The sequence below is a fragment of the Caenorhabditis remanei genome, chromosome I (genome assembly GCF_010183535.1).
Source record: "Caenorhabditis remanei strain PX506 chromosome I, whole genome shotgun sequence".
In the NCBI taxonomy this organism is placed as follows: domain Eukaryota; kingdom Metazoa; phylum Nematoda; class Chromadorea; order Rhabditida; family Rhabditidae; genus Caenorhabditis; species Caenorhabditis remanei.
Window position 1 is genome coordinate 5,698,892 of NC_071328.1, and position 27,273 is coordinate 5,726,164.

At 39.3% G+C, this 27,273-nt stretch overlaps 9 protein-coding genes across 9 annotated transcripts; 3 read left to right on the forward strand and 6 right to left on the reverse strand.

The window, feature by feature from the left end:
* Window positions 1-1,664: 1,664 nt before the first annotated feature.
* GCK72_000986 (uncharacterized protein) lies at window positions 1,665-3,938 on the forward strand (the record flags this gene model as incomplete). The annotated part of the gene is made up of 5 exons (XM_053722793.1): window positions 1,665-1,877; window positions 2,302-2,796; window positions 2,848-2,964; window positions 3,010-3,618; window positions 3,675-3,938. The coding sequence occupies 5 exons, from the start codon at window positions 1,665-1,667 to the stop codon at window positions 3,936-3,938; spliced, it is 1,698 nt and encodes a 565-aa protein (XP_053591438.1).
* A 4,402-nt stretch (window positions 3,939-8,340) lies between these two features.
* On the forward strand, window positions 8,341-9,030 carry GCK72_000987 (uncharacterized protein; the record flags this gene model as incomplete). Its single annotated transcript, XM_053722794.1, has 1 exon — window positions 8,341-9,030. The coding sequence occupies one exon, from the start codon at window positions 8,341-8,343 to the stop codon at window positions 9,028-9,030; it is 690 nt and encodes a 229-aa protein (XP_053591439.1).
* A 760-nt stretch (window positions 9,031-9,790) lies between these two features.
* On the reverse strand, window positions 9,791-10,814 carry GCK72_000988 (uncharacterized protein; the record flags this gene model as incomplete). Its single annotated transcript, XM_003111268.2, has 3 exons — window positions 9,791-10,082; window positions 10,236-10,705; window positions 10,749-10,814. The coding sequence occupies 3 exons, from the start codon at window positions 10,812-10,814 to the stop codon at window positions 9,791-9,793; spliced, it is 828 nt and encodes a 275-aa protein (XP_003111316.2).
* A 575-nt stretch (window positions 10,815-11,389) lies between these two features.
* Window positions 11,390-13,111, reverse strand: GCK72_000989 (uncharacterized protein; the record flags this gene model as incomplete). The annotated part of the gene is made up of 4 exons (XM_003111214.1): window positions 11,390-11,674; window positions 11,722-11,964; window positions 12,681-12,953; window positions 12,998-13,111. 4 exons carry the CDS (start codon window positions 13,109-13,111, stop codon window positions 11,390-11,392), a joined length of 915 nt encoding a protein of 304 aa, XP_003111262.1.
* A 312-nt stretch (window positions 13,112-13,423) lies between these two features.
* On the reverse strand, window positions 13,424-14,472 carry GCK72_000990 (uncharacterized protein; the record flags this gene model as incomplete). The annotated part of the gene is made up of 4 exons (XM_053722795.1): window positions 13,424-13,663; window positions 13,710-13,964; window positions 14,012-14,161; window positions 14,335-14,472. 4 exons carry the CDS (start codon window positions 14,470-14,472, stop codon window positions 13,424-13,426), a joined length of 783 nt encoding a protein of 260 aa, XP_053591440.1.
* Window positions 14,473-14,838: 366 nt separating this feature from the next.
* On the reverse strand, window positions 14,839-16,685 carry GCK72_000991 (uncharacterized protein; the record flags this gene model as incomplete). The annotated part of the gene is made up of 4 exons (XM_003111406.2): window positions 14,839-15,093; window positions 15,248-15,499; window positions 15,542-15,841; window positions 16,581-16,685. 4 exons carry the CDS (start codon window positions 16,683-16,685, stop codon window positions 14,839-14,841), a joined length of 912 nt encoding a protein of 303 aa, XP_003111454.2.
* A 428-nt stretch (window positions 16,686-17,113) lies between these two features.
* On the reverse strand, window positions 17,114-22,205 carry GCK72_000992 (uncharacterized protein; the record flags this gene model as incomplete). Its single annotated transcript, XM_053722796.1, has 13 exons — window positions 17,114-17,149; window positions 17,197-17,718; window positions 17,803-17,967; window positions 18,015-18,229; window positions 18,467-18,708; window positions 18,754-19,150; window positions 19,201-19,819; window positions 19,865-19,990; window positions 20,037-20,333; window positions 20,380-20,845; window positions 20,891-21,613; window positions 21,661-22,128; window positions 22,180-22,205. 13 exons carry the CDS (start codon window positions 22,203-22,205, stop codon window positions 17,114-17,116), a joined length of 4,302 nt encoding a protein of 1,433 aa, XP_053591441.1.
* A 743-nt stretch (window positions 22,206-22,948) lies between these two features.
* On the forward strand, window positions 22,949-25,950 carry GCK72_000993 (uncharacterized protein; the record flags this gene model as incomplete). Its single annotated transcript, XM_003111120.2, has 14 exons — window positions 22,949-22,988; window positions 23,040-23,119; window positions 23,167-23,255; window positions 23,298-23,420; window positions 23,468-23,546; window positions 23,599-23,679; window positions 23,833-23,972; window positions 24,015-24,213; window positions 24,260-24,434; window positions 24,484-24,625; window positions 24,868-25,090; window positions 25,275-25,490; window positions 25,550-25,674; window positions 25,725-25,950. The coding sequence occupies 14 exons, from the start codon at window positions 22,949-22,951 to the stop codon at window positions 25,948-25,950; spliced, it is 1,938 nt and encodes a 645-aa protein (XP_003111168.2).
* A 351-nt stretch (window positions 25,951-26,301) lies between these two features.
* Window positions 26,302-26,835, reverse strand: GCK72_000994 (uncharacterized protein; the record flags this gene model as incomplete). Its single annotated transcript, XM_003111181.2, has 3 exons — window positions 26,302-26,403; window positions 26,451-26,643; window positions 26,690-26,835. The coding sequence occupies 3 exons, from the start codon at window positions 26,833-26,835 to the stop codon at window positions 26,302-26,304; spliced, it is 441 nt and encodes a 146-aa protein (XP_003111229.1).
* Window positions 26,836-27,273: the final 438 nt, after the last annotated feature.

Genomic DNA, 27,273 nt, shown 5'->3' on the forward strand with positions numbered 1-27,273 from the left:
ATTCTCTTTACAGTTAGACTCCTTTTTCTTGCCGACAAATGAAATGAATCTCCAGGTGTGAAAAGACGAGTTCACAGGAAAGTATCAGGAATTATCCATATTTCTCCAACAATCTGTATATTTAGTCTCAGATTCCTTTCTTGTTCCGCTTGTTTCTTCTTCACATTTTCTGTACAGAGCTATCTGTGACACGTTTTGACCTGAATATGTGTGAGATATCCCTAGCGAAACAGGTACTATCTTGGTAGATCGTATTCTTGTTTACAACCATTATACGTTCTACCTGCTGCTTTTTTGGCGACAGTAATCCTGCCGTTCTCACTATTCTGGGACATGACGTTGAGCTAGCGGCATCTACGTAACACAAAATGTGAGTGAAGATTATTTCGAACAACTCCATCCTCAAGCAATTTGCATCTTCGTGAAGAACAAGGAGATGAAAAGAGGGAAAACCCTTTTGATGAATTTCGACGTGAGCCGGAAAAACTAAATCTTCACTTTATTTTTCCAGCCCCGCCCCACTACCCTACTAACCTGTTGATTCCGCCCTCTTTCAACCATTCTAACCATCTCTGATCAATCTCAATCATTCTTATTTCAAAAAGTGAATCCATTGGAATAACTCTTGTCATGAAAAGTTGAGAAAATGTGCGAGAGGACACTTCTAGCATTTTAAAACTCATCTAGGTTCTTTTCTGACGTGAATGATCAAATATGCCATCAATACACTATGAATTTTCAGTAAAAACAAAAACACATAGTTTTGATACTTTCAACCCAGTGAGAGTAACATTCCAGCGAGTGATTCAACATTATTAATACAAAATTGTGTACCGAAACTAGGCTCAGAATATTCACAATTGTTCAAATAACAGGTTTCATACGTTCAAATAACCAAAGATACCGAATAAATGTATAATTTCGCTCCGGAACTGGTCATACATCGATATCAGATATGCAGTATTTGATAATCGGAGGTCTCTAAAAATTGGTTGAGGGGTTCTATCAAGATAAAAATGTCACACTCAGATTTTCCACATTTTTCTTAATAGTATGGCACACTTCTACATTGTTTTCTGCAAAAATACAAGTTTTACAGATGTTTGAAGTGTACAACTCCATATATTAGTACTACCAATCTTTGACAGCCCGGGAGATATGGGTAACAAGTCAAAAGTAGGGGTCCAGTGGTCAAAAAATAAACATCAGGACTGTTTGTATTAGAAAACAATTATAAACACTAAATATACGCTCTATTTTTGATACACCGGTCATGGAAATAAAAATATCCAATTTTTGATTTTTCACGATTTTCGAAAATTTTACAAAAAACTTGTAAAAAATGATTTTTCACCCAGAATGTTAACTAAATATAACAATAACTCTACAATAAATGTTTTCCCAAAGTTTCAAGTCAATCCGACCAATATGAAACAAGTTATGGTTGAAAAACCAAAACTTGATATCTTTTTGTCCGGTACTGTAGCCCCGCCCCACTACACTACTAACCTGTTGACTCCGCCCCCTTTCAACCATTCTAATCATCTCTGATCAAACTCAATCATTCTTATTTCAAAAAGTGAATCCATTGGAATAACTCTTGTCAAGAGAAGAAGAAAAGAAAATTCTGATTCAAAAAATTTCGATTGATCGAAAATAAAGATATGACAAAAGCAGCGGATCAGAATAGTTGTCAGACGGCCGAGGCGATTGGTGGAACTCGCGAATCGAAGACGAATCTCCTTGTAATCGATGGTCCAAACTTAAACTCGACCGATGCAACTGAGAACGGAGGGAATACGACCGATATGGAACATTCTGGACATTCAGACTATCCAGATTTGCCCAAAGGTGGAGGAGGACTCACTTCCGACGAGGTGAGTTGAGGAGAGAAGCGCGGCGGAGATGCGCCAGATGGGACTGCCCACCAACCAGATACCGTCTAGATCAGCTAACTGGCGCGCGTTGAGCGCGAATCTCAATCGTAGAGGTGCTCTCTGAATCCCAAATTCTGCGGTTTCGAAACGTCCCGAATTTCGGTTTCCAAACTTCACGGTACTGAATCTGACTCCGAAATTAAGAATTCAGAATCCCGACTTGCATAATTTTGGATTCAGAATCCAACGCACTCCTTTGATGGCGAGTCCGCTAGCAAATAGAGTGGGCCTGGTTCTGAGCTGTTTTATGATCCAATAGCTTAACTGTTGCTCTGATGAGATCGCGTCTGAGGCGCGCCAGAGCCCGTGCCTAGAATCTAAGATTCAGAATCCTGATGATAAACTCATTTTAACCATATTCCAGGAATACATCCGTCTGAATCTTCTCCCCCACTTGTGGTATCACGGAGTGATGTTTGGCAAGACATCCGAAAAACTGTTAGGTTGGGAAAACTCTTATCTGATCCGTCGAGCAGTGCTCAAAGACCGTAAATTCCTGTGTATCTCTGTGTGCATGGACAAGAAAGTGCTCCACTTGCCACTGAGTTGCAACTCGGAAGGATGGGCTTGTGGGATACTGTTCGAGAAGTTCCCAGCGATGCCGAATAAGCGATACACCCACATTCTTGATCTACTGAATGCGTGGTCGCTGTCTACCAATTATATAGTGCCGATTCCACGGGACAAGATGATTCTCTTGCACAGCTCGATTCAATTCGGTTCCGTATTGGGAAAAGGGGCATTCGGTGAAGTGTTCAAAGGGAAATACACCCCGATTGGAGGCAGTGATCCGGTTGAAGTGGCTGTGAAGAGAATGATTGGAGAACCGAAGAGAGAAATAATTCAGGACTTTTTTAATGTAAGAATAGATTTCACTTCGGTATGGTGAAACTGTTTCGATTTGATTCAGGAAGTAAGTATTATGTCTCGTCTGGATCATCGGAACGTCGTCACTTCATATGGACCCTGTACACTTCAGTTTCCAGTCATGTTGGTCATGGAGCTGGTGCCAGGAGGAGATCTCAGGGTGAGTCTTACTGTAACTATGCTTTTTTACTTTTCCTTTTTCCAGAAATATCTCCAGAAGACTCCCAACATTCCCCACAAACAAATCATCCTGTTCGCTCTGGACATTTCGAAAGCAATGTGTCATTTGGCAACAAAAGTAGTGATTCACCGAGATCTGGCGGCCCGTAACTGTCTCATCACAAAAGACATTCGTGTCAAATTGTCAGATTTCGGTTTGTCAGTGCATGACACTGAAACGGTGGTGAAGAATCTTCGGAAGGCGCCGATTCGATGGTTATCACCGGAGACACTGACGAAGGGAATATTCAATGAGAAGACGGATGTATGGTCGTACGGAGTGCTCTGCACTGAACTCATGACTCGATGTGCAGCAGATCCGCTGGCTCCGAGAGATTTGAAAGAGGTGCAGAAATGGATCAAGGAATCTGATCATCCGCATCGAACCGACGGCGGTGCGCCGAGAGAACTCATCGAGATTGTCGACTATTGTTGTGAGAAATCGCCGAGTGCTCGACCCGATTTTGAGACTGTCAGGAAGAAAGTCCACAGGCTGTATCAGAAGTTTGCGGATCTCGAATTGGCACACGCCTTGAGTCCCAATCCGAATGTGACTCCGCCCCCGCAGACTCCAAGTCCCAATCCAATTGAGAAGGTAAGGAATCGCACTCTATTGACAATCACATCTTTTTTCTGAAGAAAAAATCATAGGACCGCAGGAGTAACACGGATCGTCGAAGCACCCCAGATCGTCGTCTTCCGTCGAATGCGAATACGTTGACTCGAAAGAAATCGCGAGATCAGAATGCGCGGAAAAAGGAGAAAACGGTGGAGAGGAAGGCGAAGGAAAAGGAGAAGCAGGGAGGAGCAGGGAAGAAGGGCGGTCCGATTGGATTGTCTTCGAGGAGGAAAGATCAGAAGGCGGGACCTGTAGCACTGCCGGCCGGAATGAGTCCAGGCAACAACAATAAGTAGGAACTCTCTTTTCATGCGTTTTTGAATGAATAAACGAGATGTTGTGTCTGTAAGTTTGTCCGCTTGTCCAGATGTCTGTTTGTCTATCCTGATGTCAAGAAGTGCATCTGTGTGTCCGGATGTCCCAACATGTGTGTTTTTTTCTAAATCCTACACAGGTAAAGTGCGCTTCAACCGTATGCGGATGGACCAGGTTTCTGGTCCGTAACTGATCCGTTACGGCTATTTTCACGACTGGCCAGTCGCGTACGGTCCGTTTCCAAAAATCGCGAACGGATAGAATACGGCTTTGCACTTTAGCGTGGAAAAGCAATTGACTCGCGCGCGGATGGTATACGGATTCGCGTACGGATCCGTTACCGATGGCTGAGGTCTGAGGGACTAAAGACTGCACCCTCTTCCATCTATTTTTTTAGTACTGAATTATTTATTTTTCTTGTTTGTTTTCTAATTTTGAGCTTTTTTTCATTCGTGATCGTTCAAAATCTTGTTAAAAAAAATTTTACTCGCATGAGGATTGCATCGGAAGCCGTCGATACATTTGACTTTCCATGGAATTATCCTAAATTTATTACTTTTCAGAAAATGATTAACGGCGACAGAAGGAAAAGATGGACGTTCGGGCCTCCGCCAGCTGCATAAAATGGATAAACGACTAACAATGGAAGTAAGTATCGCCAATACAAAATAATATTTTAATCAAATTTTTTCAGAATTTCGGCAGTTAACGAGGGAAATGGTGCAGAGTTCGAATAGAACAATGCGGTAAAAGGATCTACAAAATTGTACCGTACTCTCAATATTCCGATTTAAGGGGTCAAGAACGGTCAAATCAGAAGTCATCCGCCGTCTCCGTCCCAGATTCGAACTTAATTTTGTGAACCTAATTATCCCAATTTTTTGTGATTTTTATGTATTTATTTATGTATTAGTTATGTATTTATGTATCAAATGTTATCTTTTTCAGAATAAACAAAATAAAATATCCAGTTTGTATGGTTTGACTGGAAAAACGGGGGTTTTGTAGTAAATGAGAACAAAAATTGAAGGGAGGAAGCGCTCGCCGTTACATTCAAACCGTTCGCGAACCGATCCGTTACTGATCGCATACGGACCCACATATGATTCCTATGCGGACCGCGCGCGACTTGCGGTTCATCCGTAACGGGTCGTTCGCGACTCACCTGTGTACAATCAGAGGCGTCTATTACTGCAATTTCTGAATGTCTCTGTATTCCGGGTTGTCCAGATGTCCAGATGTCTATCCAGTCTATTCAGATGTCCGGATTTGTTATCTATCTGTGTTTAGGTTTGTCCGGATGTCATGTCCCCAAATCTTACTGTAGTTTATGGATATCTTTATGTATTGCGGTTTGTCCGGCTGTCCTCCATATACATGTCTGTCTGTCCTGATGTCCAGATGTTCTTACTGATGTCTGTATGTCCGGATTCTAGTTTTTTTTAGACTTCTTGACTATCATTTTCAAGTGAAAACAGAATTTTCTGGAAACTTACAGATTTTATGAACTTTCCGATATTATCCGGATATCTAGATGTCTGTCTGTGTGTCCAGATATCCTGAGGAATGTATGTTTGCTCCAAGCCTACGCTTTTAAGAGAACAAGGTTGCTGATTGGCGGCAAAAATTTAATTTATAATGAATTTTAAGTAAAATTTCTATGATTTTCATAATTTTTTAGCTTCTTTCATTTTTCTTCATTTTCTTCCCCATTCGCTTACCATCCATTCTGGTGACCTACATCTCTGCAAGTCGCTCAAACACTCCATCCTCATCTGTGCTGTTCTCAGGAATTGTTCGCCTTCAGCCAGTTTTGGTGTCATTTTGGAAATGTCTGAAAATCATGAGATTAAAGAAAATATCGAAAAATGCTGATTATGAGGTTTTCTGGTGACGCTGCTCCTACGATACTCCTCAACTCTCGAGGATCCGAACGATGGACGCCGAGGCCAAGCCAATCAATCGATCGATGCAGGATCTTGCAAGTTTCACACATAGAACCTCTCCAAGTCTTTATTAGATACTTCTAGTGGGGAAAATTTTTGAAACTATCACTTCGACGTTGAAATGGAGCAACTTGTGTATTTCTCGGTAAGTTGGAAATCCACATTTCAAAAAACAATTATATTCAGGTACGTGTTCTCATGTTGCTTCTCGCTCTAATATTTTCTCCTGTCGAAATAATCTTCACTCACACTTCGTGTTACGTAGATGCCGCTAGCTCAACGTCATGTCCCAGAATAGTGAGAGCGGCAGGATTACTGTCGCCAAAAAAGACGTCTGATAGAACGTGTAATAGTTGTAAACAAGAATACGATCTACCAAGATAGTACCTGTTTCGCTAGGGATATCTCACACATATTCAGGTCAAAACGTGTCACAAATAGCTCTGTACAGAAAATGTGAAGAAGAAACAAGCGGAACAAGAAAGGAATCCGAGATATATGGATTGTTGGAGAAATTTATATAGGTGCCGATTCGAATACAAGCCATAGATGATCTACAAGAGGCTTGAGAAAAGAATATCACTAGTTTAAAACTCCTAATTTAAGATTTTCGACTAACACAAATCCACCTCATTCCCTGTGAACTCGTCTTTTCACACCTGGAGATTTATTTCATCTGTCGGCAAGAAAAAAGGAGTCTAACTGTAAAGAGAATACTGTAAGTATACTGTCGACGTTTGCTAAGAACGCGGTGATCTCTCGGAAGAACAGAAAGATGACATTAAATCTGTCACAAGCTGGAAAATGATTACTGACATACAGTAATAGCGATAATTCTAACCATAGCTTTGAGAAGGTGTTATGGAATCCCTGAGCTTTTTTGTACGGAGATTTCCCTAGCAATTTACGTATCGACAAAGTAATTTCTCTCACAAATTGACAGATTTCAGTGCAAAATAGTGCGATTTTTGAGCTTTCGTCTTAAAATGACCATAACTGTTCAGGGAGTGACCGTACAAAAAAGCTGCCAACTACAATAAGAGAGCACTACTTTGATCCATTAAAATTTTACTAGATGGGACAATCAGTGCAACACTCAACACCGATACATCCCGCCATAACACCCTCTCGAAGTTGAACATTTTCAACGGAAAAATCCCAAACTTGTTAGAATTATGGTCATTACTGTAGGTATGATAAGCCATGATATGGGGAATGTTGGAAAGTGTGAGCTCTAAAGAAATAGTTCGTTGAAACCAGAGTTGCAACGGGCCGGGCCGGGCCGGGCCGGGCCGAAATCAGAATTTCTCCGGCCCGGCCCGGTTCGGCCCGGATTTTCAGTACTAAAAAAATTCAATTTTTTTTTCGAAAATTTTCCAATTTTTTGGCAAAAAAATTTTAAAGGGGACACAACTAGTTCTAAATTGAGGGTTTTTCATATGAATCGATTCAGAAAGCCAGGAAAAAGATACATTTCTTTTGGTTTCATGGCTGAAAATGTGTCTAAAGCGAGTTATGAGACCTCAAAATGTCAAAAATCGATGCTAGTCGTGCACTTTTTCAGTACGTTTCAATAGAAATTCTCCTCGTCCTACACGTGAAAGCAATATTTTCAAAAATTTTCAAGAAAAAATTCGAAAAATGAACATTTATGAATGCATTTCACGTTCAGACGAGGAGAATTTCTATTGAAATGTACTGAAAATATGACGACGGGGAGCGATTTTTGGAATTTTGAGGTCTCATAACTCGCTTACTATTAAAACTGATTTTTTGATATTCTTGAGAAAAAATTTGGAAAATTATCAGACAAAAAAAATTATTGAAAAAAAATTCTAGTGAAAAAAAATTCAAAAATTCAAATCCGGGCCGACCGGGCCGGGCCGGGCCGGGCTGAAACCGGGCCGGGCCGGGCCGGCCCGGCGGGCCAGCCCGGAATTTTGCAAGTATGGTTGAAACCATGATTGAAACCATATAGTGGACACAACAATACTGTTTGAGTTATCAATAAATGGTGTAGTCTTTCATTTGGTTTCCAAAGATTCAAACGGTTTCTAGTATTTCATTCGCTCGTCTAGTCTCAAGTTCTTGTAATGTATGCAATTCGTTACCATAATCTTATCTTTCTTCATACCAAAGTATCAATATGTTAATATGTTCTTTTGATAACCCATTATTGACTCCTATTCAATTGTCGGTCCTTATTGTATACCGTATACCTACAGATTCTTGCTCCTGGGAAATCACACTGTATCTCACTGGCCCTCGTTAATCCCATCTGTCTGAGCACAGAAAAGGGGCGGAGCATTAGAAGAGTGTGTAGTTACGGACCGCCCCCTCCCAGAAGAGCATAAACACACATCTGATTCATTCATTCTCATCTCATTCGTCCACTCAGCTCACTTATTACTTCCCTCTAGTGATCTGTCTCTCAAATATGACTTCAGATATTTCTGTGTCACTCACTGGAGACAAGGATGTTCTCTGGAAATCCTGTTTTGAAATGGATCATGAAATGATGATCACAGTCCCAGGTCGTCGTATGTGCCCCTTATTGGAATATGAGGTAAAGGGATTGGATCCATTGAAGATTTATTCAATGAGCGCTCATTTCGAGTTAGTCGACGAGATGAAGTATAGATTCGTCGGTGGAAACTGGACACAATCTCCATCAACAGAGGAGAAAGGAGATCCACGGATTGTATTTCATCGAAATGGTCCACAACTTGGCCAGAATTGGATGGATCAGCCACTCAGTTTCGATCAAATAAGAATCACTAATCGCAAATCAAATGAGAGAATCAACGGACCTTCATTCGTAAGTTTTATTCTTTACTTTTCAATTATTCCAGATTTTAAATCGTATTCTTTTACAGGTTCACCTCTTCACTCAACACCGATACATCCCGGTCCAGTTCTCCAATGTATTCTCCCACAACAGCATTTTCTCCGACAGTATAATCAGTTCTTGTCCCTAATGGGAATCCCCCTTCAACAACAGTCAATGGACATGAATCAATTCTTCTCAACACTCCACATAACTCCACCAATCACTCCAGAAGCTTCGTCTCAAGTTGAGAGTTTTCCAGTCAGGGATGAGCCAGTTGATCCAACTATTGATATCTAATTGCCATCTTCCTTCTTTTCTCCCATTCATTTTCAGTTGTCCCCCGATACAATACTCTGTTGTTCATCACTTTTCATTCCCTTCGGTTTTGAACTCTTCACTTCCATTCATTCCTCCATCTCTCCATCGTTCAATTAATAAATTTTTGAAAAAAGTTTTGTTTTATTTCACATAAAGAAAAATCCAAGCTTTGACAACCAAAAGGAACATGCTTTTCCGTCTTGCTCAATTGGTTTGAAATCGTTTTGTTGTTCCGTGAACGGTTACTGTAATCACAATGTGAAAATTATTATTTTTCGAAAAAACCTAGTTTTTCATCACTCAAACTAAAAGAATGTTCATGAAAACAGTTCAAAAAGTAGTTTTAAACAGTTTTTGTTGGAAATTAGCTTTTGGTGACATCTGTCTGTTTATAAATCAAAGTTTTGTTTCTCAGAAATGATAACATTTTTCAGAACTCGAAGTTTATAGGTTTCCTTCGATATTTGCTGAGTTTTTCAATTTCAATGCAAGATTCGGTTACTGTAGTCCTGAAAATGTCAAGAACTAGAATTGCTTTAAAAATACTCCAAGAGCACATAGTATCTGGAATTTTGCGAATTCTGGAATCCGAAATGAAAGAAGCAGAAAACTCATTGTATCAATTGAAGTTCTACAATTTAATAATATTCTATTCTGAATTCCGATGAATAATAACTCCAAATCTCAAAATCGCAATATATTTATTTTAAATGATCAAAAAGAGAACATCAAAAGTCAATTATCGTTCATAAACAATTTCTTCCACAAAATCATCATCACTCCCAACTGCACCGTCTTCTTCCAATGCTTCTCCATTCTTGTTCTTCTCTTTTTTCAACATTTTCTGAATCGTTCCTTCCATTTCTGGGAAACAAGTCACAATCATTTGCTTCAATTCTTCATCCTCCTGTGGTGACAGACAATTCTTCACATCCACTTTTCCTATCAGTCCATGAGCTGCTTTTGCGTGGACAACCATGTTGGATCGATGACGAGTTTTCGAACCACATCCGGAGACAGGGCACACGTATCTGAAATAAAATCGATGAATAGTTTGATTCATTTCAAGGAATCATTGTTAAAAATAGAGTGAGCCATGAGCATTTCACTCTTTTTTCGTCAGATTTGGTAGAAACTACACCAGGTTTCAGATGAAACAAATACAAACAAACAAATCAATTTACCTCTGAAGATTTGTATGAATAATTGCATGATTACTCCTTTTGTAATAATCGAAATGATATGCTTTAATAAAAGCTCCACACATTTGACACTGAAATGTCGAATTCTGTCGTTTATTCGACGTTTTCAGTGATTGACTCATTTCTCCATTGCTCTGAGACGATTTTATCAATTCTGATATTGTGGATTGAAGTGCAGGCGGTTGTAAACTATTCCAACTATCAATTAGATTATTTTGGAAATCGAAAACGTCCGCTTGCTCAATTTTTGGAATGACTAATTCCTTTGGTGGTGGAGGAGTAATTGGTTTAGCCTCTTCTGTATTCTTCGTCTTTTTCAATGGAGGCTCTTCTATTTCCGTGATTTTCTGATTTTCAGCTTTTTCAGTTGTCGCTCGCTCTAATTTCCCTCTCTCTTCAGCATACTCACATATATTTCTGGTAATTGTGAATCGGGCGGTGGTGTGTGTCATCTGAAAGTGGGAATTTTTCTTTCGAAAACTTCGTTAAACCTACCAAAATATTCATTATTTCCAGTGCATTGTCGATTTCAGACACCTCGATGACAATATAGGTAGCCATTCTCCGAATAACAAATCAATAGTGTACAAGTGGAAGTAATAGAATAAATGGGCGAGAGAAAACGCCGTCGGAACATGACGAGAGAGAGTACCATAAGGGGAGACACGAGGCGACCATACAACCATAGACGCGCCCATATTTCCCATTAATGTGGCTGCATTGTGGGAGAAGAGATGTGAAGGAATAGCAGAGAAAATCAGAGATTTCTCGAGGATTACGGGGTTTTTACATCGACCGCTGTAAATAAGATGCATATCGACATTTGACGATCAACTAAAATAGAGTTGAATTAATGTTATCAAAGAGGTGTGAACTATTCAAATAATGAAACAATCATCCACTTAACCTACCCACGAAAAATTGTACCATATCATTATTTTTTGCTAACAGCTTGAGTTGTAGAATAACATTTTTAATGAATAAATACGAATTGGTAGCAAGAGTCGGGTATAGTAATACAGAAATAGTTCAATGTTTATTAATTGATCCATATCAGCGAATTGATAATGGGAAAATAGACTCAACAAAACAAAATAGCAACAATCAAAGTACAATAGTTAACATTCTAGAAAATATTAAGGGAAATCGGGAGGATCACGGCTTCGGTTTCTCTCTGATGTATCTTCATTTTGGAAATAATCGCTTTGAAGTATCTGCGAAGCACTGAACCGCTGTTCCGGATCGTATTTTATCATATTTTTGATAAGATCAATTGACATTTCAGAAACATTCGGAATAGCATCTTCGTATCTTTTCAGATTAGATCCGTCTAATTCAATGCTCTGCATAATCGGCAGATCATTCATCGTTGGCCATTCTTCTGTCGTTGGTTTTCCGAGAACTTTTATTATTTTATTGAGCTGGAAAAAAACATTTGTCTTTAGGTTTTCAATGTGGCTTCACTTACCATATTAATCTGACTCTCTCCTTTAAACAACGGGTAACGTCTATACAATTCAGCGAATACGCATCCAGCAGACCAGATATCAACCGCTGTTGTATGATTCGAGCATTCCAACAGAACTTCGATGGGACGATACCAGAGAGTAATTATTTCTGGAGTCATGATAACATTTGAATCGGCGTATCGAGACAATCCGAAATCTCCAATTTTCAGTGTATCGTTTCCGTCGACTAGTATATTTTCTGGCTGAAATTTAAAAAAAAACAATTTATTAGTTGAAACTTCCGAAAACTATGACGGACATGATTTCAGAGGAATTTTCATAATGTTTGTTAAAGGAGGTGAGAACTCAAAAAAAAATGTTGGCTCAAAAATCGGTAAGTGATTGCTCTGTGGGACCCGAACACATGATCGAACGCGCATGGGTACAAAACCGCAACCGGCTGAGCTACACGGCCGAGAACGCAGCCGCCCATTCGGGGCCGTGATAAATGTGGGTGCTTCTCAATCACAATTTCGATCACAATTTTTTTGCGTTCTCACCTCCTTTAACAGTATTTTATCTGCAGAATCCAGAAAAGATGATTAGAAGTGCGAGTGTCTACAAACAACTGGGGACTACAATTTCTAGACTTTTACTCTGAAATTTCGAAAATTTCTGTAATTCCGCTGAAATCATGCTCCTATCGTGATTTCAGGATATTTTAAAGTAATTTTATTATTACAGAACTTTTATAACAAATAACGCACCATATAGAAAATGATTCCAAAGCAAATGAGTATTTGCCAATTATGACATCGACTTAGGGCGCCGAAAGAGAAAACGCGAGCAGAAGAATAATATTTGTAACCAATTCCCATGTTTACAAAAACGTTGCAAGTGAGCAAAACAAACAGAAGTACATGAGAAATCGCTTGCACACCCTCGAATACCGCCCATAATCTCTCTACTTAAAACGAACCTTAATATCTCTATGAATAATATTCTTCCCATGAATATATTCTAATCCGGTAATCAGTTGCCTCATAAACTTCTGAATTCGATTTGATTCGAGACTCTCTGTCGTATAAACATCTTGTAAATCCCGAGGATATCTCTCGAATACCATTACATTTCGGAGGTTTTCAGTTTGGAACGATTCCAAAAGCTTCACAATGAACTCGTGGGATAAGACGTTGAGAATCTCCATTTCCCGATTGGCATTGTCTACGTCTCTTGCCAGTTTTATGATCACCTGAGTATTTGAAAATTTTGACCGAAAATTCGATGCAACTCGACCTGTTTCTGCGTCGTCCTGTGTCTCGCTTCGAATACTTCACAATCGGAATACAAATTGTCATTTGAAGTCAACGAATCTCCTAACTGGTAATCTCCGATAGAATTTTCGTCCATTTCTGATTCTGTATAGAGAAAAATAAAAAGATTAAGATACGAGTTTGTAAAAATGAGATATTTGAGGTACAGAAGCCGAAAGCTTATGGAGAAAATTTTTTTTACAAAAGAGCGAATTCATCATTTGAGGCAAAATAGCAATATAAGAGTAAAGTTTGATGAAGCATGGACGAGTTGAGTGAAATACAACATTACAAATAAATAACTCAAATAACCAAAATGTACATAAGTTGAAGTTAATAATAATCACACAAATCAAGAACTGTGAATATAACTTAATGGATAAGACAACGCAGTTCGAACACCATCACATCAGTTCAGTAAGTAATTTCTCTCTTCTTCGTTGAAACGATCCCTGTTGTCAGGTGCATATGCGAGTAATTTTCTGAGGATTCCGACTTCTACTTTGGGAGCAAGTGGAATTTCTTTTTCAAAATCCGGTTTCTCCATGTAGTTATAACCATCCAAACAAATGTAGCTTTTCATTGTAAGGTTGTTGTACTCAGGCCAAACTTTATCCGGCTTTCCCAGGAAAGTGAATACTTTATGTATCTGTGAGAAATAACAGCTTGTAAAACAGTGATGCCTAGAAACTAACCATTTCCAACTGATGTGACGCATCGAACAACGGAGCTCCTTTGAGCAATTCAGCCATAACACATCCAGCAGACCATCTATCAGAAGCTTGTTTGGGAGTTTCTGTGCAGAGCAATAGCTCAATGGAACGATACTGCAGCGCAACTCTGTGGTGATCTACAATGCGTGTTTTGTATTTGACAGCGGATCCAAAATTTGCTATTTTTAGGATGAAGTTGTCAAAGTTTCCATCATGCTCAATTTTCAGATTTTTGGGCTGGAAAAAATAGAGATAATCGACTTTCTCCGTAAAAATACATCTACCTGAATATCTCGATGAATGATGCCTGCCAAATCAAGATGATTGAGTCCTTTAATAAGCTGTTGCATAACATTCTTAATTTCTCCAGTAGAGATCACACGGCCTTTGTACATATCGCGCAAATCATTTTGATAGTTCTTGAAAACCATATACTGGTAAACATTGTGTTCACCACTGTTTACGAACTGCGCGAAATGTTTTGGAAGAGCTATTTTTGAGACCAATTTGATCGCATTGAAGTCTCCGTGCCAGCGCTCCGGTGTTTTGCAGATATATAGAGTGAACTGTAGAGGGATATAATTTTGAAGACGAATAGATAACTTACATCCTTGTCTTCATTCTTATTGTCTTTTCCCTTTACAAGATACTCTATGTCATCCTTGAAACTACCGATCAAGTGGTCCACTGTGTAGCCATCAAATTTCGTTCCTCCAGATATTTTGGTGACATCAATTGTGTTCATGACTGAAAAAAAGCTGAAATTTAAGCTAATAACAAACTGAAAATATGTTATGTTGGGCACACAGTATACAAAAGTGAAAATAAGAAACGATATCGAGATTATTTAACTTTTTAGAAAGAGAGAGAATTGGTTTGAAAGAAACCAGAAACTCATGCAAATCTCAACAAAATAAGAACACACTGAATGAAACGACTATAAATTATCACATTCGGGGTGAGAGCACAAAAATTGAAGTAAAACTGGTTAGAATGCACTTTGGAACGAAATGACCGAAATATACAAAAAAGACGACAATAACGAAAGTGAAAAAGATGAGTGAGGATGTAATATAAATTTTAATTCACGAGTACAATGATGGGACCGACTTCAATCTTCTTTGAAATAAGCGTGCTTCAAAGCTTGTGCGGCGGTCAAACGAAGTTCAGGGCGGTAAACGATCAAGTTTTTGATAAGGTCGATTGCGTTAGCGGGCACTTTGTTCTTCTTAAGCTCCTCTTCGAAACCGCTCCCCTGTTCAACAACACCATCCAAATCGAAACGGTCTCTAGTTATCGTATCTTTTATTATCTCGTTCCAGACTTCTGTAGTTGGTTTACCGAAATAGCCGAAGATCTTGCATATCTGGAAAATCGAACGGTATTAAATACTTCACTCAAACCCCATTAGTGACAGGGGTTCAAGTAGGGGATTAACGAGAAAACATGCAGGAGTGGTGACATCCCTCAGCTACTATATCTTCTAAACCTTCAATTTTCAAAAAGAAAATCAGACTCACGACTTCAGGCTGCGACACTCCATCAAACAACGGACGTTTCATGAACAACTCAGCCAAAACACATCCAGCAGACCACATATCCACAGCTGTGGTAATTTCAGCCTTGCAAAACAGCAGCTCTATGGGGCGATACTGTACAGTGCCTCTGTGACGATCACGAAGTAAATCATTTGCTTCACGATTAGAATAGCAAGCGGAAGTGAAATTGTAGATTTTCAGAATGTCGTTGGCAAACAGTTTCAGATTTTCCGGCTGTAAAAGTAGGTTTCTCTAAAGACTGATGAACACATTTACCTGAATATCTCGATGAACAACTTTTTTGCTATGAATATACTCGAGCCCAGCGAAGAGCTGTTTCATCAAGCCTTTTATTCTCTTCTCATCAAGATCATTCTTGTACCAACTTTCATTTGATTTCGGATAACTCTCGCAAATTATATACTTTTTTTCATACGGGTCCTTATACTTTTGATTCGCGTCCACGGGCTTGTTAATTCTCTCAGCAACATTAACGTGGCCACTGACATCTGATGATATTCCTTCAAAGTCCAATGGTTTTTCTTCAAATCCTTCAATCCTTCTATACACCACCGCCTGTAACGTTTAAACTAATAAAGTTTTTGAGTTCCAATGCCATTGTTGGACCAATGGGCCGAGTTTGGAGTGATAAAGTAAGCGACGTTTCTTCTAATCAATTAGAACTGTTATAATAGGCGCTATGGGAGTTGGGGGGGGCCACTCAAAAAAATTTTTTGGGGGATTCCGAATCAGTGTGCTGAAAGAGGGACAAGGTTTACACAATGAGTGTGATTCTTGTGAGGGACCACTTTTCACCAATCTCTTAGGCTTCGGTTTCTTGGAAATTCGGAAAAAAAAATGAAAAAAACGACAAAAATTGACAAATTAATAGTTTTTGTCAATTTTTTTCCCGAATTTCGAAGAAACCTAAGCCTAAGAAAAAGGTTAAGTAACAAAAAAGTGTCTCTCACACGCCTTCAGCCTCACACCTTCAGCCAAAAATCTGCCTAAAAATTCGAAAATTTGAGTGACCCCCCCCCCCCCCCCAACTCCCTTAGCGCCTTATAATAACTTAACAGTTCTGACATTGGCAGAAAGAAAGACTGATTTGAAAAAAACTGTTTTGAATGGATTTTCTTTGGCCTCTTACAATTTCAGAAAATTTCGATTGGCTTTCATGATTTCTTACGTTCATTAGAAAAATAAAAGATTATGAGAAAATTTGAGAAACCCTACTAGAACCTGATGTTCAATTGTATACCAAAATCAGAGGCTTGCACCCGAAAATTCAGGAAAAGATAATGCATTATCTTACCTCATTTTCGTCTTTCTTTGCCGTGTATTCGTTGTAATCACGATATTTGTTTATGACTTTGTCTTCCATCTTCCATCCATCACACAATAATATTTGTTTCGACATTTAGCTGTGAACGCTGAAAATTAGAGGTAAAAAAAGAACAAAGAATTGAAAATATGACATGTTGGGCACACATTTAAAAAATCAAGTAGATTTTTGGAATAGTTTGACAGAATGCTTTAATACAGTGAATAAACATTTGAAACAAATAATTCGACTATTTTTTGAACAAAAACATAGACAAGAGAAGAAGGTCATGAAGAGTATCTTGACTTAGAAAAAGTTGTCTATGAGAACCACTCAAAATATACAGATTAAAGTATTTGAAGTTCGGAGAGAGAGAATCAAAAAATCAACATAAAAATAATCTTACAGAGGAAAAAAGGCAAGATAAATTGAAACTATTATGATAATCAACAGGAACAAGAGATACGTGTAGTTTATCATCTAACGAATCCGAAACGTGATTATTTATTACGATGATCGTTATTCTACGAGTGGTTGATCCCGCCGCGCCCGTGTGACGTCTGAAAAATGAAACTCTCTGATATATCTGTCATCTTGTTTCACTAACCTTAGAACCTCGAGCCACTCTTCCACCTCTCAACGTGCAATTTCCGGCAGAATTCGCGACTTTTTGACTCGAATGACTGTACAAATGATCGTGTTGCGCTTCTACTTTCTTCAGTGGACTCGTCTCTATCTGACTGTTGTGTGGTTGATACCTTTTCTCATTTCCACTCCAATGCCCTCTATTAGGCTGGTAGTTTTGGGAACCCCACGGTTTTTGAAGATACGAATTTTTCCCGGAATTGTCAGCGTTCTGCACCTGGACAGATGGGATGAAGCCAGGTTTTCGAGACCACGACTTTGCGCTATGCTCGTAATGATTGGAATCACCAAAGCTGTTAGAGCCATGAACACGTGAAGAAACATAACTGGAGTTTCGAACATCAGAAGGAAATGAAGAATCAAATGGTGAAATGCAACTTATATTCGGTTGGAACGATGCATGAGGAAGGGATTGATTTTGTTGAAACGACGAATTCCGGTTTCCTCCATTTCTCGGTCCTCCAGCATGATCGAATTCATTCATCTGAAACAATATCATTCAGAAAATTAGGATATTTATCTAGTTTCAATTGCCCTGGTTACGAAAACTATGATTTCTCACTCTTACACTCTTTTTGTAGTTCCTTGGTTCTTTTCTCGAGTATTCTACAGATTTCTTATATTCTTGCTTTCTGTAACCTGACAACGTGGCCGAAGATGGCATATCGACAGGCGAGAAACTGTAACGAGTGTGCTCCGAATCCAATAAATGACGAATAACTTCGAGCATTTTCTGAAATGTTTCAGAGTTGCAGAACTGTTAGAAACATCACGACATACCAGTTGATTATCATTGGTACCCTGACCAAAACTCTGAGAACTTGCTATTCCTTCCAAGAAGAATTGCATAAACTTGTGACGAAGACGGAGAAAATGGCGCATTATTTTCCTATCAGCTTTCACATTATACCACTCATCCACATCGAAAGTACAAAAATCTGATGAGAAATCGTACGGTTCTTCTTCCAAGGTAAAATCTTCCCCTTCTTCGCACACTGAAAATCAATTAATATGCTAACAGGACGAATTGTTTGGGAAAATTCGGTTATAGTGGAATAGAAAGTGGGGATTATAATGAAACCATTAAATTCTATTACAAGCCTTAATTTAAACGTTTTTTTTCGGAAAATTACAAAAATAACGCAAAAGCAACCAAGAGTCAATGAGAAAAAAACACCTAATCTGGCGGGGGTCTATAACAGAATTTACCCAAATTTTTTGACAGTACCTACCAATTCCATACTCTTCAATCATTTGTTGTCTCAATCTGATCGGACCAGTAAATAGCAACGCAGTAAGGGATGGGATAGCAGTGACCATTTTTATCGATAAAGACATATCAGAAGTTAACTGACACATTTCTTGGAAAACAACGTACTCCAGGCGAGGCCCTGTACTTCTCATTGTTTGCTTTATCTTCCCGATTTGTTTTTTAAGCATCGATGACGGATGAAGACATGCAGATTGATCGTTCCTGGAATTCAATTGTAGATGAGAAAGACGCGGCAGATTCACTCACGATGTTTGCACCTTCTTCAAATTCGTATCTGTAGAACTGACACCTATAGACGGATAACATCCAGCTGCAATAGCTGCCTGGACCATCGTCCAACTGTTCGAATGCGTGTTGTAATTTGGGTCTTGAAGCAAAACTAACACATCTCGATCTGATACGTCGACAAGTTTTGCTCTGACGAGTTCTTGGAGTAGTTGACGACGTGTTCCTACGATCATTCTCATTGTTGACAAATTCAAATAGTTGTCACGACAGAAATCGTTTTGCTCTTTGTAATTGGTTATGGAGCAGAAAGCGGTGCACAATCGGATATACAGGAGGTGATCGGAGAAGTCTTGCTCTGCCATCGCTTGTTTTCTGCTTCCTTGCTTTTCCCGTTCTTCTGGATGTGGAAGAATGTCTAAAAAAAATCAATTTGATTTGAGTTTTTCAGTTAATAAGGAAACATACATGGTTCTCTAGAAGCAAGTAGAGCAACCAAATGAACAATCGGTCCGAGGCATTTTAGTGCCAATCCAAACAAAAGCATTCTAGACAGTTGTGGATCAAGCGGTAATCTAGCCATAAGCCTTCCTAAGTTTGTCAATTCTGGATCTTCTTGCGCTTCTTCCACTTCTTGATGATCATTTTCTGATAGATCAACGGTACTTCTATCAGGTGCATAGAAAGCACCGAGTTGTTCCAGGAACGTCATAGACTGCGCAATAGAAGTTGTCTCTGGTGGTTCTGGTGCCAAAGCTAAGAATTCTGAGATTCTCATTTTATTCGGAGCGAAGAGTTTTGCATGAAGTGTCACATCATAAATCGCAGCTCTTTTCATCTCAGCCACTTGCGTCTCTGGCATTGAATTGAACTTGTTTTCAGAGTAGAGACGAATACAGTAGCCATTGGTGACTCTTCCAGCACGACCTGATCTTTGCTCAGCATTACTTCTTGCAATTGTTTTGACTGCGAGAGTACTTAATTTAGATTCATGATTGTAAGACTTCTCCTTGACTTTGCCGGTGTCCACTACAAAAATTACATCTTCAATGGTGATCGACGCTTCGGCGATGTTCGTAGCCAGGATCTGAATAGAACGGTTTATAAAATATAGTAAGATTAGAAAACACACAATTTTTCGCGTATCGTTGTTGACTGGCTTGAAAACGTTCTGATGATTGATGCTCTGCATTTGAGAATGTAACGGGATTACTGATACATACTTCATATTTTTCAGTTTACTCTGCCACTTTTCGATCTATAATTAAATCAATGAATTCTTGATTTCCAGATGATGTACCCACTCTCCCCATCATGTGATGGATATCTTCATAACCCGGGAGAAACACCAAAATCGTTCCGAAAACTGGACTATCCGTCAAATAGTGAATGACGTGGCTCAGAAGATCATGATCTATTGAGTTTTCGTATTGTGATCCACAGAACATGTCATACTTCTCAGCGAGACGAAGTTTCGCAAGATCAACTTTTTCGATCTGCTCATTCATTTTTGGATGGAAATAGACGGTTCTTTCAGGAACCGCCGTTTTCAGTTCACTCCGGAATTGATCTTCAAGCAGCTTGGCAAGACGAAGTTCTGACTGTAAATCAAGAATCAGAATGACAAAGATAATTTTTATTACGAACTCCATATCCGAATGCTTCCGTCGAAAACCTTGCAAGTCCACTAGATGCGGTCGACGGCGTCGTCGCAAAAGGCGAAGCGAGTGGTTGAGCAAGTGGTTGAGCAAGAGGTTGAGCAAACGATGAAGGTAAAGCTGGCGGAGTGTTGGGAAAAGGCTGATTACATTGAAATATGAGTGGCCACTCGGGCATCAAGGCACGGTCTACCTTTTGTTTATGCAACATTCCGGGTGATTGATTCGGATCAGTTGTGTAGCGAACACCGTTCACAAACACCGAGTCAAGACTGTTCGGGTGGAATTCGACAGTCAATGGTCGAACATCTGATGACCCGACGACACTCATGAACTGATTCATGATCCTTTCCTCTATTATTTCACCGTCTGGAGTACTGCACGGCCCTAATGCCCATTCCTTGTCAGGACTGCCTTGTTGATTATTTGAGTTTTGAACGAATGGACTTGGAGACCTTTAAAAAACTATTTTGTTAGGCATTTTCTTCTCGAAACTCTACCCAAGTGCTTTATCCTTCTGCTTCTTTTCTTCTGCCAAAATCGCTTCAATCTCATCTTTCCAATTCTCCATTTTGAAATCAGACATTGGGAAGAATGCCGTCGATTCGGGAGGTTGATAGCCAGACATTGCGAGAATCTGGTCAATATAGAAGACCTTGACATCAAATGTTCGTGATTCGATACGAATAATGTCTACACTCAACTTCTGGAAGTACTCTGAGAACAGATTCATATTTCCTTCTATCGTAGCAGACATAAGAATCACTTTCAAATCTTTTCGGTGTTTGACACACTCTCGTAGTGCGATAAGAAGATAATCCGTGTTGATTTCTCGTTCATGAATTTCATCCATAACGATATGCGTAATTCCAGAAGCGAGTGGATCCGACGTGAGCATTCGAAGAAGTACTCCAGTGGTGCAGTATGTCAGAATCGTTTTCTCACTGTGTTTGCTTTCCAGTCTCACTTGATAACCGACTGTACTTCCAAGAGTTTCACCACGCTCCTTCGCCACACGCTCTGCAATCGAAATAGCCGCGATTCGACGTGGTTGTGTTACCATAATCCGAACTTTTTTCTTCTTGTCGTGTGCATCTTCCAAAATGAATTGTGGCACTTGAGTGGTTTTTCCACATCCGGTTCCTCCACTGATGATAACGACTTCATTCTTCTCAATCGAATCGAGAACTTGATCTCTATACTTTGTAGCTGGCAGGTTGTCTCTGAGATTATGAAATTTAGTACTATGAACTTGATACCTAATACTTACTTCGCTTTCTGCATATCCTTCGAACAGCAAGCCTTCGGAGGAACTGCAGTTTTCTCTCTAGACCACTTACTCTTCGTATAGCTCTGTTTTTCACTCTTTTCCTTCAGAAACAGATTCATTTCTTCTTCCGTGATTGGATTTTGTTCTACGAATTGAGAAAGAGCTGAGAGACAAGCTCCTGATGGTACAATCGCTTCGGTTTGAATGAGTGTCGATCTTGTCAGCCGATTCTCTCGGTACGAAAGAATTATAAATCTGTCAGGCTCTTTTCCAGTACTACGTGTGACAAGACCATTGTTTCGAGCCACGTCATGCATCACTTTTCTCATTTCTCGAGACATTGCGTCTAGTGTCTTGTGACGGTGTCCACTATTTAGAAACTCTTTGATGATGTCATCTGCTTTTCGTTTGTGAATCAGACGATCTCCGTCAACCTGCTTCGATGGTGGCGCGCGAGCATTTTGGAATCTGAAATTAGTTTTTACTTGTACGAAACAAAACGAACAATATAACACGGACCCTCCTTTGCCGCTTGTTCGAAACATAGTACATTTATTGTCTGACGTTGAGCTGAAAAGCGATGATATAGGGAAATTGAGATGAAACTAGCAAAAGAATGACATGCAAGAGGATGAATAGGCGTAAAATGGATGACAGATGCAGAGAGAAAAGAAGCTTGATGCCTCTCGGTGTCATAGAAACACACGATATGTCATCTGAAGTGAGGACATCATAGTTTCGGATGAGTTAATAGAAATTACTTCAAAGAATTAGCAAACTCCTGAAGAGAGAAATAATAATAAGGTGAAAGTGATTATTTTATCAGATTCTTTGTTCTAGTTTAAAAGGAACAATTATAACAATCCGGGACTGTAGTTTTACATTCCACTTGTATTTTTGTACAGCGTGCCTTCACGAAACGACAAAAAGTACCGAAGCTGTGCTAACAGCGTCTTTTTAAATGGGAATGGGAATGCACCGAGCCACCTTCGAATGCTTGATAAATAGTTGACAGTTCAGATAATTTTTCAACATTTCAGAATTATAAACCAACTAAAAAAGCCTCGAAAATTCTGATTTCAGGAAAGAAATATTAATTCGTAGCGAAACAAAATCATAAATGCGTAAGTTGGCGGGCGGGTCTCGCTACGAAGTGGTACTGTAATTTAAAGGCACACGCCGCTTTTCGCAAAACTTACGATTATTGAAAAATTTACGAATCTCCCACGTCAAAGGCTTTCATTTCAAAATCTTTTTGTACAATTTATCGACTCACCCAATATCGAAAATGAATTCTTCAGATTCCCAGTTGACGGCAGAGTTGAATAGTTAGCAATTCATTAGAATTTCACTTCTGGTTATTAATTGTTATTTTTTAGAAGGGAGAATGTTGGATTCCCAGAACAGCGAGCAAAACAAAACGCAAGATATGAGCCAGGCTACGATTCAAAGACTAATAGTAATTTGAATTTCGTATCTAAACATCAAGCAATGAAATAATTACAGAACGAGGTCGAGGTCGATGTCTCAGTTTCGCCGGTGATGAGTCAAAATACCGAAGACTTATTGCGCGAGAAACGTGAAGGCGACCCTGAGTAAGAGAAGTGTGTAACTCTTTTTAAAAAAAGTTTTTCTAGATTTAACGATGTATACACCGAATACATGAGCAAACCCCCGGAAAACGACTCGTTCGGAAACTGTTTTCCGTCTGCTATTGAGCCTAAGCAGACAAAACGAAGAACGCCGCGGATTCAAGACGAGTAATCAATTTTCGCATTGTTTTTCTTACAGTTTATAACTATTCCAGTCTACCGTCCCCAGATTTGAACTGTTCATTCGCAATAGCATATCCTAAATCTGAACTGTTAGACACTTCAATCGTATCAGTGAGTATCCAGTACATTTGTAACTCGCATCACTATATCAATAAAGTTTCAGAACACTACAATATCCCAAATTCAGACTGGATCACAAAACATCGAGTACCTCCGAGAACGAACCCCGGAAGAACAAGCATTGGTAAAACATGTTTTCGTTCGAGAAACTATTGCGCCCTATTACTAACTTTTCTATAGTTACCAGGCTTCGTGTTTCTGTGCGTATCTCTCATTTTTCTATTTCAACGAAGCGCGATTGCCGCACCTGTTATTTCTAAAATACATTTGTTTTCAGCGAAACGAAAAGAAAATCGCAGAAGAGTTCGTAAAAGAGGAGGAAATGAATGCGAGACTTGAAGAAGAAGCGAGAAATCGAATGGCTGAAAACATGACACAACGCGTGATTCCTATGGATGATGTGGATGATGAGGAGAAGTGAGATTCATCGGTTTGATTACAATTGATATATCCTTTTAGTTTGGAAACCGTGCAAACTTATGGGATGGAAATGGATGTGATGACAGAAAGAAGCTCGAAAGTCTCGAATTTGGCCTATTTAGTGACAAATGCTGGTGAAAAGCATCTGTGGTCAAAAATGCAATGTAATGTTCCAATCGAGTTAAGATGGAGTATTCCGTCTTGTGTCGCCCAGAAGAAGCTGTGGCTCAAAATTAGAGTGTGTTGATTTATGACAACATTCTATGGATGTTCAAAATTTTCAGCTTGTGAACTACGATAATTCAACGGATCTACAAATTGCTATTCGTAATCCGAAGGCTGGTGTTGCAAAGTGTCGAAAACACATCGAAGAGGAAACCAGAACTCCGCCTGGAGCTTTTTTCTATATTGCGAATTCAGGACACCGATGGCAACCACATCTCAATGGCTCTAATGGAGGTTGATCTTGTCTGTCTAGACAAACAAACAATTAGATATTTTGTTTCAGGCTACACCCTCTCAACAATAATAAATCCAGGAACGTTTAGCATTGCATTCGATTTGATTTTCATGTGTCAAAAAATGTGTATGGGAATTGAAGATAAAAGGAAATCAGCTTGTTTGGCAGCTTTCCTGGAGGATGAGCAAAAGTGAGTATTAAGCATATAAAAGATGGCCGTGGAAGAGGAAGATGTCCCTCGGTCATTCACGATAAGAAATGCGGGAATGAATAGGTGTATTGAAAAAATCAACGAGAATTGCTAAGTTCTGAAAATCTCTGTGTAACTGCAAAATATTTATCGATCAGATTATAACGATCCTATTCAAGTTTCTGAATTACTCTAGAATATCTATTCCAAGATACATATATAGTTACAATACTCTATTCCAGAAACGAGATCCATCACGCTGTTATCGATCAAGTTTACGTAGTTGGATACCCACGACGAGATTGCAATAACTTCCGTGAGAAGTTGCCCGGCTTTACGTTCACAGAGAGTCCATCAATCAGTAAATCGATAATAAAACGCCCTCATTTTTTGCCATCGACGAGCCTCCATCAGGCCAGTCCAATATCCCCACAAGACATGCTAAATTTGAATAATAATTATCAGGTGGGATTCTTTTCTTTTAATTTTTCAGAAAAAGATTCTATCTACCACGAGAAAACCATAGAGCATGAAACTCAATATCATCTACGGAAGTCGTTTTCGAATTCCGCTTTTTTAAATGTTTGCTTTTGAAATTTCCCTTCACACAACTCAACAATAAAATCATATTTTATTTTTCTCGTTTCAGATGTTTCCATCGACTTCTAACTCCAGAAAACGAGGAGCCAGTGAGAATGTCTTCTCGAGACTCCATGTTCAGCAGACCTCTACCAAACCTAATAGTTATGCGATGCGTCTTCATGGGTGTGAACCGAGAAATGAGCAGATGGAAATGGATGTTATCGATGTGACACCTACTGCAAAAAGATCTCGACTCATATTTCATCAGCATCAAGATTTGCGGGTTCGTTCTTTTTGTCCTTAAAACTATACATTGAAAGTTGCAACCCTGACCTATTTCAGCTATACGGTAAAGAATACGAGAAAGTTGTCGAATTTTTGGCTAAGGAAGCTGAAGAAGCGGCTAACAAACAACCTCCTCATCGTTATCCTATCAATAGCATACAACCATCAGATGAAATCGAAAAGTAGTAACCTTTTCTCTACTTTCCTGTATATATCATTCGAAAACTTTCAGATTCATCGCCTCAGTTGGACTTGGTAACGACAGAGATCGTTTTCGACAAGCTGACATTCATACGATGTCAGATCTGACTAAATGTTTCGAGGAACGATCCGAAATATTCGAGTGGATTGGAATCGATTGTGCCAAATTGGAGAAGTATTACGACGTTTTTCTAAATTATTATCGCATTCAAAAAAGGAACAAAATGCGTGCTTCCTCCACTCGACACCAATCCTAATCCTGATACTGTTGCGCGCTACTATGGTGCTGTATTTATCGCAAACGCTCAAAATCTAATCTCATTTATAACTGATACTCATTGTGACTTGCTCCCTACTTTTGTTTTATAATCTTCGTGCTGTTTTAAATTCTGTTTCTTTAATAAAGCCTGCATTGCTTGTGTTGAATAACTTTGTAGGAGACTGTTTCTTCCCTATTGTTGTTTTCACATAGAAGCCACGTACAAAGGCTTTCCGCATACTCCTCAGAGAGGCCAGATGTGTCGCCTAAAATCCTTAGACAATGTCTGTAAACAATTTTAACGAATATCTTCATCATAACGGTAACAAAAAGTATACAACAATGAGATTTAGATGAATCCGATCTTGTTGGCAACGTCAAGAGCATCGTAGTCGGAAGACAATCGCACGAATGCCTTCTTCTCCTGGAGTGGAGTGATGAGGGTGTTGACCTGTAAGACGATTTGCTGAAAATGGTTCAAACAAGGTTCAGGCTCACCTTGATTGCCTTGACATTGTAGAGATGAGCCACAGCGGCCTTGATGTTGTGTTTGTTGGCCTTCTCGTTGACGATGAAGACGAGAGTGTTGTGCTCTTCAATCTTCTTCATCGAGCTCTCAGTGGTATGTGGAGCCTTGATGATTGACCAGCTATCAAGCTTGTCTCTCTTTGGAACGGACTTGCGGGTGAACCTGAAAAAAACTCGGTGAAATTTTCATCGGTCGGTAAAAAACATACGTTGGAGCTCTTGGAGTGATGAGGGTCTTTGGTCGTCTGAAATGAACCGAGGTACGGACATTTTTGCGGATGTTGGTCTTGTTTCCCTTGACAACTGCCTTCTTGGCTTTAATAGCCTTTCCCACCTTGTTTGATGACGGAGCCATGTCTGAAAAGGATATACAGATTTTTAAAAACTAAAAGATTTAGAATGAACGACAGAAAGTTACGAAAATCATAGAATTTAGGCCGAAAATACGTATATATTTTCGAATGAGAGGAGGGAGTGTATGCTGCTGGAGAGAGACGAGAGAAATCACTTGAAGGGCGTCAGAAAACATCACAATGGGGCATGGAGAGACAGCTAGTGCGCAAAAGAAATTGTCTAAGGAAACATGAAAAATCGCGAGTTCTGAAAATTTCTCTAATAACACCCTTATGAGACCTGAAAACTGGCTCCACGGGCTAGAATTAGTACGATAGAAGAGAAAAACACCGAAAATAGATTATTCAGCAAAATGCTAGTACAAAAAATACAGAAAATCGAGCAAAGAGCTTCAAAAATCGGTGAAAAAAACAGGAAAAAAGTTTAGGATTTGAATATC